The sequence below is a fragment of the Pithys albifrons genome, chromosome 7 (assembly GCF_047495875.1).
Source record: "Pithys albifrons albifrons isolate INPA30051 chromosome 7, PitAlb_v1, whole genome shotgun sequence".
Lineage (NCBI taxonomy): Eukaryota > Metazoa > Chordata > Aves > Passeriformes > Thamnophilidae > Pithys > Pithys albifrons.
The window spans coordinates 18,285,093-18,298,908 of NC_092464.1; the positions used below are offsets into that span (position 1 = coordinate 18,285,093).

General features: G+C 39.4%; 1 protein-coding gene across 4 annotated transcripts in view; it reads left to right on the top strand.

Moving 5' to 3' along the window:
• The window catches only part of ARHGAP21 (Rho GTPase activating protein 21), a 108,575-nt gene that overhangs the window by 72,873 nt on the left and 21,886 nt on the right, over window positions 1–13,816 (top strand). For 3 of the 4 annotated variants that reach the window (XM_071560118.1, XM_071560121.1, XM_071560119.1), the window contains exons 7-8: window positions 6,440–6,469; window positions 7,972–9,919. In XM_071560118.1, the coding sequence (XP_071416219.1) occupies window positions 6,440–6,469; window positions 7,972–9,919 (1,978 nt within the window). The remainder of the gene's footprint in view (window positions 1–6,439; window positions 6,470–7,971; window positions 9,920–13,816) is intronic. The other variant, XM_071560120.1, reaches the window with a different exon arrangement.

Consider the following 13,816-nt stretch of genomic DNA (forward strand, 5'->3'; position numbering starts at 1 on the left):
TAGGTTTGAGAGATGAAGTAATGATTTTGCAGCAAATGCTTTGCCACTGTAGCTTGCACGAGTTCTTCTGACAGTTGTTTGCTGTTGGGTGCATTGGAACATACTCATGATATGGGAGGAGTTTATGCTCCTGTTTGTGAAGATGCACTTGTTTGGGTGGAAGTGAACTTCTCTTGAGGACTTCCAGTTCCACACAGGATCTGCCAGAGGAAAGCCATGAGGACACAGGTATTTTCTGAAGTCCTCAAGACTGAGTGTTGGCCACACTTGGGCTTATTGGAAAAGACATTGGATGGCTGCAGTTTGTTTGCTCTGTCCTGCCATGGAATACTTCAGCAGATATGTTTTCAAGGGTTAATCTTTGATGGCAGAGTTGCAGCTTGTGAAGATACAGATGATAAAAATGCATCTCACAACTGAGACTGTCAGTTAAGACCTGTAGTTTTCTTTTAGACCACCATGGAGGAGGAAATATCTTAGCACTTCTGAAGTAACAATTAGCAGTCTTTTGATACTGCTTAATTGAGTGCATCACTGTAACTTCAGTCAAATGAAGATCTCTGCAATTCCTCTGAAGACGGTTAAGATGCACAGTCCTCATTACAAGATTTGGTGAAGTGTTTCTCTGCTCTAAGCTGAACACTCATATTTAAAATACTTTCAAAGTAACAGCATAGAATGTTATTCCTTTCACTTCCTGTGAAAAGACAGTAACTTTTTATTTTCAGACGAGAAACTGCATACTTTTATAATTTTCTGGGTTTATCTTTGTGATTAACGTTGTATTAGGTTTTGTGGAAATCTTATGTAAAAAAAAATGTATAAATCTTGGAGCAAATTCTTATTCCTGAACAAAGTAGAGCTCATATAAGTAAGTGATAATAATAATGTCTGTAGTGATAGTGTCAGAGTGTCAGTATAAATGTAAAGGGAACAGTACATGGTAAGGTATGGTGCCCTTATTAATAGAGGAGAAGCTTACACCTGCAGTTGTGTTATATAAGTTATTATAGAATGTTAAATGTAAGTTATTACATAGTATGTTAAAAAATTTAGTTGTTTTCTATGACATGTCACAAATTTCACTGTGAATGTCTACAAATAGTATCACTCACTGTAAACCAATGTCAAATACTGGTATGCTGTAAAAGCAGAAAACCCCAGAGCACTGCTGGCTGTTGCAGGAGCTAATGAAAGGTATATCCAGTGCAATGAAGACAGAATAGTTTCATTATGTTCAGGAAATGATGCTGGTTGTACTAAGTTTTGCAGTACTTGGCTGTCTACTGCATGTGCTGGTGGCTGATTGCTGCAAACACAGGTGCTCATTTCCATCCTTATTTCCCTATTTATAAACCTTGGGTTTAGTCTTCAGAAATATCCTAAATATCCTGTCTGTGAGCCTCTTGGTATATTGAATTTCCTGAAAACAAGGCTTAAAATCCATTCTCCAGTAGTAACAATAAAGTGGTCCAGTCCACAGGTCAGTGCCCTCTGTGGCATTTGAACAGTGATAACTTGGAAGGGAATTCCACCGGAAGTTCTGCCATTAGGGAAATCAGTGTCAGTTGTGTTTGTTCACTGATGTGATCTTGAAAATGTCGCTTTGTGGGGAAAAGGATATTTAAAACATCTCTATCTGTGACAAAAAGTTGAATTCTTGACAACTGTGTATGTGTTGGGGATTTTTTCATGCTCCTCCTCAAATTTGTGATTATTTAAGCTTACCAAAAGAGATTTATTTGGAAACATTTCTAGGTATATAACCATTTTGAAATGAGAAGGAGGATGATTGTGTTATATTGATCTTGGTGTTTCAAATTCGATGTGTCTATATGCGTTTTCTGTAGCATTCGCAATGTTTTTTGGCAGAATTTTGGCATCTTGTCGGTTTTAATACCACTGACTTCATGCAAATGGGGAGACACATTTAGGTCAAGTGCGAACAGTTCTTTTTTCTCAAGTATATTCAATGAAATTGTTGCCGTTTTGTAGCCTTTGGATAACAAATTTAGTACTAACATGCTGTTCAAATTGTGACAACTGCTCAGTTGTTCAAAAGCTTTTTGTGTTATGTGAAAAATACTGAATGTAAAGGTACTCTCTGTAGGGAGAAGATTGAGTTTGCTACGCCTGTTTACAGCTCGGCATTATTATGGATCTTGTCAACATCCTTTGTATTGTGTAACACATGTATGTTGGGATGTCCTTAGTATGCAGAATTTTTGGACAATGTTTTTCAGAGAATGTCATGTTGGAATTTACTTACTTGCAAATTGTTCCTTGTGTAGCTAAAGAAGAATAGACCCTATGAGCCACTGAATTTCTGAGTATCAGGAACTTGAGAAAGTACCACTCTTTGAAAAATGGCATCTTTAATATGATCTGCATTGGAGCTGTTTATTGGGAAGGTTATTTGTAATGTGGCATATTAATGTTTATATATGGGGTTTATTATAGGTAGAAACTCACATATGTAGATATTATTTTGTAAATATGTCTATCTGTGGAGTGTGTGTGTGTATAAACACATACATACTATAGGTAAGTTAACCTGATTTTTCATCTTTCATTTTCTGGCACTTTTCTCACTACCCACTCAAAAGTTCCATCTTACTTAGCTTTGGTTCTGCCTCCAGCAGTTTCATTTCAAATAAGTTCTAAAAAATAATTTCCATATGGGAGTTGACCCAAGAGGTATGAGGTTCTTTCTAGTCTTAGATGTTGTCACCACTATGTTTTATTAGTGTACAAATCTGTTGAAATGTGCCTTAGCATTCCAGAAGAGACTCTTTCATTTACTGGAAGATTTTATTGGGCATTCTGTGAGTAATGGTAAATGTGGAAATGAAAGAGGGCTGTTCACTGCTTTGTTTTCAGTAGCTTTAATTACATCTAATCTTTCCTTAAAATTGTGGACCAGTAAAGCTGCATGTCAATGACTGCAAGTTGACCATATTTGAATAGAGATATTTGTCTTGTCACAGCTAATAGGGGAACCTTAAAATCCTAGTTGGAATGACCAAGAAAATGAGTGAAAATCAATTACAGCATATATTTTCTTTTTCCCCTCCTTCTTTCTACTCAGGTGATATTGAAATTTTTCAGTATATATACCCTGCCCACAGTCAACTTAATTGTTAAAGACTATCTGGTTTTTTGTCTTTTTTTCTCCCTGATACCATCCAGTTGCATCAGACGTAGTAGAGCAACGTAGCTGTTTCCTTGGCAAACTGAAATATTTTCATTTGCTTTATATTTAATAGAGATGTCTTTGTGAGTAGCTGTATTTAGCCCAGAGTCTTGGAGCATTTTTGTTACTCTCAGATTTTGTGGTTACTGATGGGCACAGAGGTTATTATTAAAGCAAGTGCAGTAGGAGGAGGAGAAGGGGTGTGATGTGAAGATACAGTGACCCAGAGGAGACTAAAACTTTTGTTGTTGAATATTGCATAGGTTAGAAAACACCAGTTGCACCAACACCCCTAACCTCAATTTAGACTAATTTTACAAGGAAGTCCCTTGCACAGCTTGTGTTTGGAAATAAAAGTTACTTGGCTTAAAGCATTAAACTTTATATGGTAAAATTGCACTGCCTTTGGCAAGAGAGGGTGTGTGGGTTTTTTTTTTCAAATAATGTTTTCTGACTGTAGTGTTTGGGTGTTTTTGAGTGAAGTGAAAGCACTTGAGCTGTAGTATTAACATTCTTGAGAACAAATTAGCTAGAATGTGTTTCCTTTAAAGACTTTTCTGGTGTGCAATTCCCATACTCATTCCAACTGTGAGAATAAGTTGAGACTGGCAAAGAGAAGAATTTAGTAGTAAAGAAATGCAATCTGAAGCCAAGCTGGTTGAAGAAGGAAAGAAGAATGCCTCAAGCTCAGTCTTGCAGGTTGCTGTGCACATCGGCTTCTGACTCATCAAAAGCTTATCTCCAATTTTGCAATTAGTTCTGATGAAATCACTGTGGTTATTCATCCTGTAGTGAAGTGTAGTGATCCTCAGTGAAACACAGGGCTGTGTGTTTTTGTGGATTCGGGTGAGTGGTGTAGCACAGAGTTGGTTCAAACTCTGGGAAGTTGTTATGGTTTAGCACAATAACTCTTACCCAGAGGAATCGATGTACATTCAGCTGTTATTATTCTAACATCTAATGTCATAAAATCAAGTGGGGGAAAATGGGAACAAACCCCTTCAGCTGAATTTTAGATGGTTAATGAAATGCCTTGTAAAATGCTTTATTTGCTTGAAACGTATTTTGCCTATCATGGGAATGTGTAACCTTAGAGTTAAACTCTTAACGGTTCTACAGATTCACAGTAAGAAATTAATTCTTTGCCATAGGAGTTTGCAAATGTGCTGCAAACAAAACCACATTGCAAGATTGGGAAGAAATTGCCCCCAATAGCTGGAAACACACTGAGTTATTGCTGTAAGCGCAGCAGTTTTCTTCTAGTAATTTTGAAAATCTGTCAGAGCTGTTAATGTCACTCTAAATAGTTGCTTTGAGAAGGTGGAAAACAGCTCATAAAACGTCAAGACTGATATTTGGATCATGTTTGGACTTCTGAATAACTGCTGAGTATCCAGTTTGAGGTGGAATTCAAGTGGGTTGGCTGAGTCAGGAGCATCACTGATCTGGGTATAAAAACTTTTTTTTTATGTTGCAAGACTTTTTCTTTGTTTGAGACTTTTTAAGGACTTAAATTTAGGCTGTACCCTAACAACATTTTTATGAGTATATCCCCTGTTGCAAAAACTTAGAGATTAAAGTAGTGTTTTCACATGGCATACCTTTTGAGAAACTAAAGGGAGAATAGAGCAATATTAAAGCTGTATCTTATAAATAGTTGCAAAATATGTTAAGTGTCAAAACAGTGAATGAACTAATAAATATATGGGTGTATTTCACAATTTTTTTGCCTTTGAACATCATCTAAAAATTTAACCATCACTTTCTGCTTAAAGTCATTAAAATATTTGACAGTAAAAAGGCTGATAATGCATCACTCAGTGTGATTATTCAGAATGGTATCCATGCATTTCTTTCTAAGTTGCATTATTTCTCTGTAGGCCCTTAACCAGAATTTTGAAACAAAGGTATTTAATACTCTTTGTGGAAGTATCACTGTCCCATTTATAAACTTTCTTGGAAGGACGTTCAGCTTTGTTTCAGTTCAGCTTTTTTTCTTGGGAAGGGAGTGAAATGAAGTTGAAAGGAGAAATACACTTTCCATCATCAAAACCTTTTTTCTAGTAACTCACACAGAACTGTCAGTTTGTCTGTCTGGATATACCTGCAGTCATGGAAATACACTTTTTATTAGGGGGAGAAAGCCAAGCTAATCTCATTTTGGCCCCTTTAAGAAGGTTGTCTGCTGAAGGTGATGTTTTGATATCTGTGATAAATTTTGGCAAGACCTGGGAACTAATTTTTATACTCATTTGTAGTCTTCTGATACAGATCACAGCAGTTTTGGAATTTAGCCTTTCTGCTGTCAAAGTCAGTGAAGCATTTTTTGTCAGGGAAATGTTTTACAAAAACAGAAATGAGGTGTATTTGCTGTTGGTGTAATGTGTACATATCCGAGGGAAGGTGGGATATCAGCTGTTTTATCAGCTGTATAAATGGGTAATTGTTTTCTAGTTGGAGAGGTGGTGGTTGCTTTTTGTTTGTCCTGCATGCCAGTAGTATCTTGCTCAGTCTGTTTTCTGGGTCTTCAATATCTCTTCCAATTTTTTTTTTTTAGTTCTTACAGCCTATCAAGATTATAAATAGCCAGTTATTTAAAGATTTAAAAATATTTATTTTTATTTTTTGTGTGTTCCTTCATTCCATTAAATGTGCTAGTGGAAGCCTGGCTTGATTTTTACTATGAGTGAAGGGAAAAAAAAACCCAAATCACATGAGTAGAGTGTTTCTGCAGCATCATTCCTCTGATTTCAGAGGTACAGCGTGAAAGCAGCTGCAGTCAGCTGACAGCTTGTGCTCTTGTTCAGATATACGTGGGGAAGGAGCGTGCTGGTTTAAATGCATAATAAAGCTGTTGTTCCGTCACCAGGAAGCAGGGATGGGAGCAGCCCAGGGGAAATGAGAGACAGTAACGTCGCTGTGGTGGAAGGGAAGTGTCGTTGCACAGAGCCAGAGCTCTCTGCAGGCAGCTGTAGGGATGCACCAAGGCAAAATGGCACATGTGTATTTTGCTTTCTGTAAAGGTACAGGATAAATGCATGGAGCAAATAAAAGCCTAAGTGGACATGCTCATAAGGAAAGTGAAGTTATTTTTTATGCTCTACTGCCCTTTACGACTGTTGGTACCTTCCAGTGAAATCAGTGTAGTTATATTTTTAGCTTGCTGTAGTCAACATCAATACGACAAGATAATTCTGTCTTTACATCTGTAAGCAGCTTTTACTGTGTTTTCCTGTTCTCTGCCAGCTGCAGTTTACAAAGGATGTCACAGCACTGGTAAGAAATGTACAGTAGCCATTTCTCTCATGGTTTTGTAAGGCATGTTTTTCTTAATGATTTCTGAGAAGCAAGAATATGAAACAGCAAGTTTGTTGGAAATGAGCTAGATAGTCTGAGCTGAATTTTCTTCCTAATGCTGATCTCTTGATTTGTGGTTTGTGCCTGTGTTTTGTTTGCTATGTTTCCTCTCAGTGTGCTTTAATATTTTGCACTTGACTAATGCTCGTTGTAACATTGCAGCAGTATTGTAAATGCCTCGCCCTCTGTACTTTGCTCTGTATTAATTTTATGGCTGCACTTGGGCTTTTATAATCTGTCTCATGTGAAGACAGAGCACATTGATATTCTGGAATTGAGCATGTTTTGATTTGAACAGGAAATGCTGTGATATGATACCATGCCTAAGCGTGTAAAAGCCCTGAGAAATTATTTTAATCTTCTGTTACACTGGCAGGCTCTGCATTGGCTCTTTATTTCAGTATGATCAGACTGAACAAAGTCATGCTAAAGTTTTTAAATAATAGGATATTGTTTAAGTATGCTGTGTGCTTCTCATTGATTTATTATTTTGGATGTTCTGTTAATTTCACAATGACGAATGCTGCTTTTCTATAATGCTTCAGAAACATACTAAGTGTAATACAACCATTTTTTCCTCAGGAGTCAGGCTCTAATGCATAAAGGTGCAAAGTGCACTAAGGAAATTAATTTGTGATTTCAGTTTGTGTTTTAATAGTGTGTGGACAGTAGTGGTTATTTATATCTTCACACTATTTGTACCTTGAAGTTAAAAATGTTAAATATCAATAATATTTCTGCAGTAATATTTGTGCACCATGGCCTTGCTGCCTTGTGTAAAATATAGAATGACTTACAGGGTGCTGCCTTACAACAAATATGTTACTGCTTCAATTTATTTGTTATATGTTTAGAAACAGTGGCTTTTATGTAGAAGACATCTTAAAGGAGTGTGTATACTTTTCATATGTATTAGATTAAGTGAACAGAATTGTTTAATACACTAAGTGAATAGAAAATTTTCTAGTGCTAGTTGAATTTATTATGCAGCATTTTAACCTATTGGTTGCTGTGAAATTCTTGTTTCTGGCAATGTGAAGCTTAAATGGGAAGAATGTCTGAAGCATCATATTAAAAACAAATGGAGGGGAAGAAGAATACTGTGTTTTGTGCTCATGGGTTTTGAGAAACCTGCCTCAGGCCCTACCTGCAGTATTTCCTGAAATTGGTCATCAGTTCAGCTTTTTAATTGAGGGAGGGAATGTGTGTAATGATTTTGCTTGTTCTGTTTCTTGTTCGCCCATCACTAAGGGGATGGAATGCTGTTTTTATCTTTTTAACTAACATTTTGTCTAAAATTAGAGGTAGTGTGAATTTTGAACTTGTGTGCCCTCTCTTGAAGCTTGATCATGCAGATAACTAACTAGATGGTGAACTTTTCCATCTCCCTCACTACTGAATACTCAATGCTGTCTCCACAGGCGTATTCCCAGGATGCCTACCTGAAAGGCAATGAAGCCTACAGTGGTAATGCCCACAACATACCCGAACCACCGCCAATATGTTACCCACGCCTGACATCCACAGCTCCTGTTAAGGCACAAGCTGGCGACAAGCTATCTTCTGACTTCTCACTGGGGAAGCAGCAAGTCAGACCAGTACGGGCATTGACACAGCCAGAGAGGGCCTACAGAATGGAAATACAAGTGCCTCCATCACCAACAGACATTGCAAAATCAAACACAGCCGTGTGCGTTTGCAATGAAACTGTAAGGACTGTTATTGTGCCTTCTGAGAAGGCTGTTGATTTGGCATCTTGCAGAAATAATCACGCTGGTCTATCACATAGGACAGAGGAAGTAAGATACGGGCTAAAAGATCAAACTAGTCTAAAAACACGGACCACGTTACCGTCACCGTCAGTGTCCACTGCCATTGTACTTCCCCAGACTCCAATAACAAGGTCAGTTGATGCAGCTGGAACAGTAAGCAAAGCTTCAAATTATGTAGTATGTGCAGAAGGAATCCCAAGCACAAGACCTCCTGCTCAAGCCACAGACTCACCCCCAGTCTCTACTAATCATTACAGTTCCCCAACCTCCCACCAGCACATAGACTGGAAGACCTACAAAACTTACAAAGAGTACATTGAGAACAGGCGTATGCACATGTATGGCTCCCGAACAATACAGGAAAGGTTAGATAGTTTAAGAGCAGCTTCTCAGAACACAACTGATTATAATCAAGTGGTGCCAAATCGCACTGCTGCTCAGGTACGGCGCAGGAGCACCTCTCACGACAGGGTGCCACAGTCAGTTCACATCCGGCAGAGAAGTGTGTCCCAGGAAAGACTTGAAGATCCCGTGTTGATGAAAGAGTGGCCACGAAGTGCTTCACAGGATACTTTAACTTCACCTTCAGTTAATGCTAGAAATCACAGGGCTCGGTCGTGGGATTATCTCAGCAAACAGGGTGAAGTGCTAGAAAATTTTCACTCTGAGAATATGATTGCAGATACAAATGGAGATAGGAGAAAGACTTACAAGTGGACAGGGTTTACTGAACAAGATGATCGGCGAGGCATTTATGAGAGGTCTAGACAGCATGCGTTTCATATGTCCCTTCGCGGTCAAAATTTTCCTATAGCTCCGAGTGCTTATATTTCAGACAACAGGAGAACTGGTAGTAGAACTTCTCTACCTGGTTCTCACTTTCAGAAAATTTCACCAGATTTTAAAATGGTACAGCCTTGTCGAGATTTGCAAACTCCCGGGGGAGTTTCAAAACCTGCAGCTGTTTCACAGGAGAGATTGTCTCTCACACCAGCCAGAAGTTCTAAAAGTAACTCTCTGAAGAGCTCAGCTCCCTATGCAGCAAAATCATCGATTCCCCTTAACCAGGGCCTGGATGCTGTTGCCAGCAAAGACCAAAGAACAGTAAATCACTTGCATCAGAGCGGTCTGTTAAACCAACAGTCAAGGATCCGAGCAGAAGGGGCCCCAGATCACAAAACAGAAACTGGGAAAACCATCCAACCCTCCTCTCTGTCTCCAGCTTCTGCCAAACTTGTTCAGCCAACAAGTGAGTGTTCAACTACCTCTGACAATGTAGATGGTTCCATAAGACAAAAGATTTATGGTTTTGAAAGGGAAGATGCCCGTGAGTCTGAAAGTCTGCAAGTGGATGTTCAGGGAAATGACAAAGACACAGTGGTCCTGCGGGACAAATCACCTTCTGGCCACCAAACTCCGCAGCCTTTGAGGCATCAGTCCTACATTCTTGCTGTAAATGACCAAGAGGCAACCTCAGACACCACCTGTTGGTTACCCAACGATGCTCGGAGAGAAGTCCACATAAAAAGAATAGAGGAAAGGAAAGCATCAGGTTCCAGCCCACCTGGTGACTCTTTGGCTTCTATTCCATTTATTGGTGAGTTAAACTATTTCAGTGTACATCCAATGCTTTTCTCTGCTGAGGGTGGTGGTACCATGTAGCTGACAGCTGTCCTGTACAGCCTGAGTTTGAAAGGTGGGGAGGGGTGGGTTTCTTGTCTAGAATAATTTTAGTTTGGTAGAAGTAAAAATATTTTCCAGTGGAGGAAAAAGAATGTTCTGTTTTGTTTGAGGGTCCTAGAGGATGAGTGTGAAAAAAACCTACGGTGATGTAGTATTTTTCTAGAGTTCTCCTTAACTCCCTGGATATGTCGGAATTACATAACTGCATCTGGCTCTCACTCCACATACGTTCTGGTGTTACATATGTGGACAGCTAGCATTTGCAACACCTTTCAAATTTTCTTACTTCTCTAGTATAAAACATCCTTTAAGAGAGAATACAAATGCCAATTCATATAAGGGTGATTTGTGGAGGGAAAAAACACGTGTCAGCTGAACAGATGTGGTGAAAGCTTTCTCAGACAGATAGGGAATAGATGAAAGCTGTTTGAGGTAAAAGGATAGCAATAAAAAGTGTATTATCAAGTCAGGATGCTAATGTGGTTATAAGTAATGTGGAAGCAGAATCTGAGAAGGCAGAAAGATCCTGTGTGCTGTGACACAGGGTTGGAACTACAAGGCAGGCTGAGCTATTTTGAGATAGTTTAGAAGAAAAGAGGAACTCAGGGAAGGATTGGAAATAATAGAAAAAGTAGAAATTGATTTTTGGATAGTGATGAATCTGTGTCTTCTGCTGAAGAGAGAGTTGCAGGCAGAGCATTTCTGTTCTACTCAAGTAGTCAATGCCTCTGTTGTCTTTGCCCCGCTGTTGTTGTTGTTGGGTTGAATTTTCTTTTGTTGTGGTTGATTTAATCCTTTGGGGTCTGGATGCCTGTGGATCACTTTCTACATGAGTTGATTTGTACCTGACTCTGTGCTCTTGAATTTAGTATAAGTATTTAGAAAACACTGTACTTTGATTCTGCAACTCAAGCATGTCAAAAACAACTCTTCTTAATGATCCATGTTTTTTACACCATAAGGTTAAGGAAGTTACAGATACATTGTCTTGTCATAATTGTCTTCTGTTGTGGATCTGCTGCAGTGATTTCTTTCCCCTAATGTTATCTGCTACTAGTTGAATCTGAATAATCAAAAAATAGTGAAGAAGCTTTATGTTCACTGAAGAATGGAAATCATACAAAATATACAGTAATTCTGTTCTTTTGACAGAATGCTGCTAAGACATTAAAAATGCTTTTTTAGCTAACAGATGCTTTTTGTGTTGGGTTTTCCTTTTTGAACTGGAGTTGCATAGGGGTTTGTCATTGTTGTTGGACGTATCAGCATCCTGTCAGTTTTGTATTCTTCTTTAGACCCTGTCAGTCCTTCTCTAAGGATTAGCACAAATTTGTAAGGCACATGACTGATCTTTTTGCAGGATTTTTAAATGCTGCCTAAAATCAGTGTTGGGCTCTTGATTTAGTTACGAATGGTCTTTGCTGGGAGTTTTCTAATCATGTACAGTACAAATGTCATGTAAAAATCAGATTTAATTGGTAAAGTCAAGCCCAACCTTTTCTACACTATCTCCTATCTTGATTTTGACAAAGATTTACTCTGAACTCCTCCTACTCAAGTGACTTGCTTCCATGTTTTAGAGAAATGTGTTGATTAAAGTTCAGAGAAGCCTTGACCATGTCAGTTACAGTACATTTTGGCAGCAGCTGGGCAGCTCAGAAGAAATGAAATTGTAACTCTCTGTCGCAGCCTTTTGGCATAATACCACACAGGATTGAATTCTTTTGAGCCTCTTGGAATGAAACCTCCTGAATGTTCCAGAAATGCTAAAAACTGGTGCTCCTAGAGCCTAGGCACACTCTGAGCCAGCAGGGTACTTGTGGCTGTCATCCTAGCAAGAAATCCTTGTGCTGGGACAGGTGCTGTGAAAAATTTCTGCCACAGCTCCAGTACCTTGAAAAGGGAATAACCCTCTCTGAATAGGAAGAGCATGAAATGCTGTAAAAGTGGAGTTCTTCCTAAATTAGAATTAACATGCATTGTTTTAACTTTGCTTGTTCTGCTATCATTATGCCTAATTAGAGCTTTACTTGTTAAAAACTGTACTTAATCAGGCAGATAAAACCCTAGATCTGCTTTGAAACTCATTCAAAGGCTTTTTAACTCTTCTGATGAAAAGTTGCTATGATTCCAAGGTTCCATATTGCTGCCATTTTAAGTACTTTGTGGTGTGTGTATTTTTGTTACCAGTCCCTGCTCATTAGAAGTAGTAGATATGGCCAGACCATATTTTGGTAGAAATTCAGCCAGGAACAGTTGGCTTCTGCAGCAGTATTTTGTGACTGACCTGCTCCTGAGAACAGCACAACATTAGGGTGATTTTAGGTCTTGCTAAGTGGCACCGTGCCCTGCACCACAAACAGAAATCCCAGGAGAGTTTCCATTGAGCTTCCCTAGGACAAATTCTTGCAGAGATCACGGTGAGTTGCTGAAGAGCTGCCTTTTGATGCTTAGTCCTTTCACAAAAGGCAGTTCAGAAGCAGAGAGATTACATTTTGGGTTCCATTTGCTAATAGAAAGGAGGGATTTGTTCAGACCAAACCTAGCAGGTAGTTGTAATATCTTTTATGGGAGAAATGGATTTATTTGAAAAAAATTAGGGAAGATAACGTGTGCTCAAACTCTTCAGGTAAGCAGATACTCTTGGGGAGTGAAAAGCTGCCAGCTTTACTGTTAAATAAACTCTGGTATTGCAGATTTCAGTACCCTCCATGTGCTACTACAGGGTATTGTGGTTAGCTCAGAAAGCTGATATTTGTATTTCAGGTGCAAAGAAAATCTCTGTTCCTGAAATTCTCTTTGTTGTTTCAAACTATACCAGTTAGTCTAATGACAGTTTCCTCTCTCTACCTAAAAATGGTCTCACCTGGTCTCTAGACTAACAAACATACTGTTTTCTTGATCAGGGACTATATTAGCAATTGTGGTGTTTAACACGCATGTTTCAAACTTTAATTTGTACACGATTTCTGTGTTAGAGAACAGCACATGATAAATTTCTGACCTAATGGATAATTTTTGGATGTGTTAACTTTTACTTGAGTGGAAATTAGAATGCTACTTAACATCCACGTGGATATGAGTGACAAGTGGTGCCCCTCACTATGAGCAATGTCATTTACTATCTTCATTAATGACACAGACAGTGGGGAAGATAAGAAAGCCTTAGCAGATCTGCAGATGACACCAAGCTTGAGTGATGCAGTTGCCACACCTGAAGGTGTCGTCCAAAGGGACCTGGACAAGCTCAAGAAGCAGGGCCGTGGTAATCTCATGAGGTTTAATAAGACCAAGTGAAAGGTGGTGCCCCTGGATTGTGGCAGCCTCTGGTATCAGTACAGGTTAGGGGATGAACAGATCATCAGGAGCAGCCCTGCTGAGGAGTTGAGGGTGCTGGTGGGTGAGAGGCTGGACATGAGCCAGCAATGTGCACTTACAACCCAGAAAATGAACCCTGTGCTGGGCTGCATCCAAAGCAGTGTGGGCAGCAGGTCAAGGGATGTGATTCTGCCCCTCTGCCCTGCTCTGGTGAGGCCCCACCTGCAGTGCTGCATCCAGCTCTGGAGACCCCAGCACAGGAAGCACGTGGGCCTGTTGGGGAAAGTCCATAGGAGGGCCATGAGGATGATTAGAGGGATGGAACAACTTCCCTATGAGGAAAGGCTGAGAGAATTGGATTTGTTCAGCCTGGAGAAGAGAAGGCTCCAGGGTGACCTACTTGCGGTCATCTTCCAGTACTTGGAAGGATCCCAAAAGAAAGATGGAGTGAGACTTTTTACAAGAAGAGGACAGGGGGCAGTGGCTTTAAACT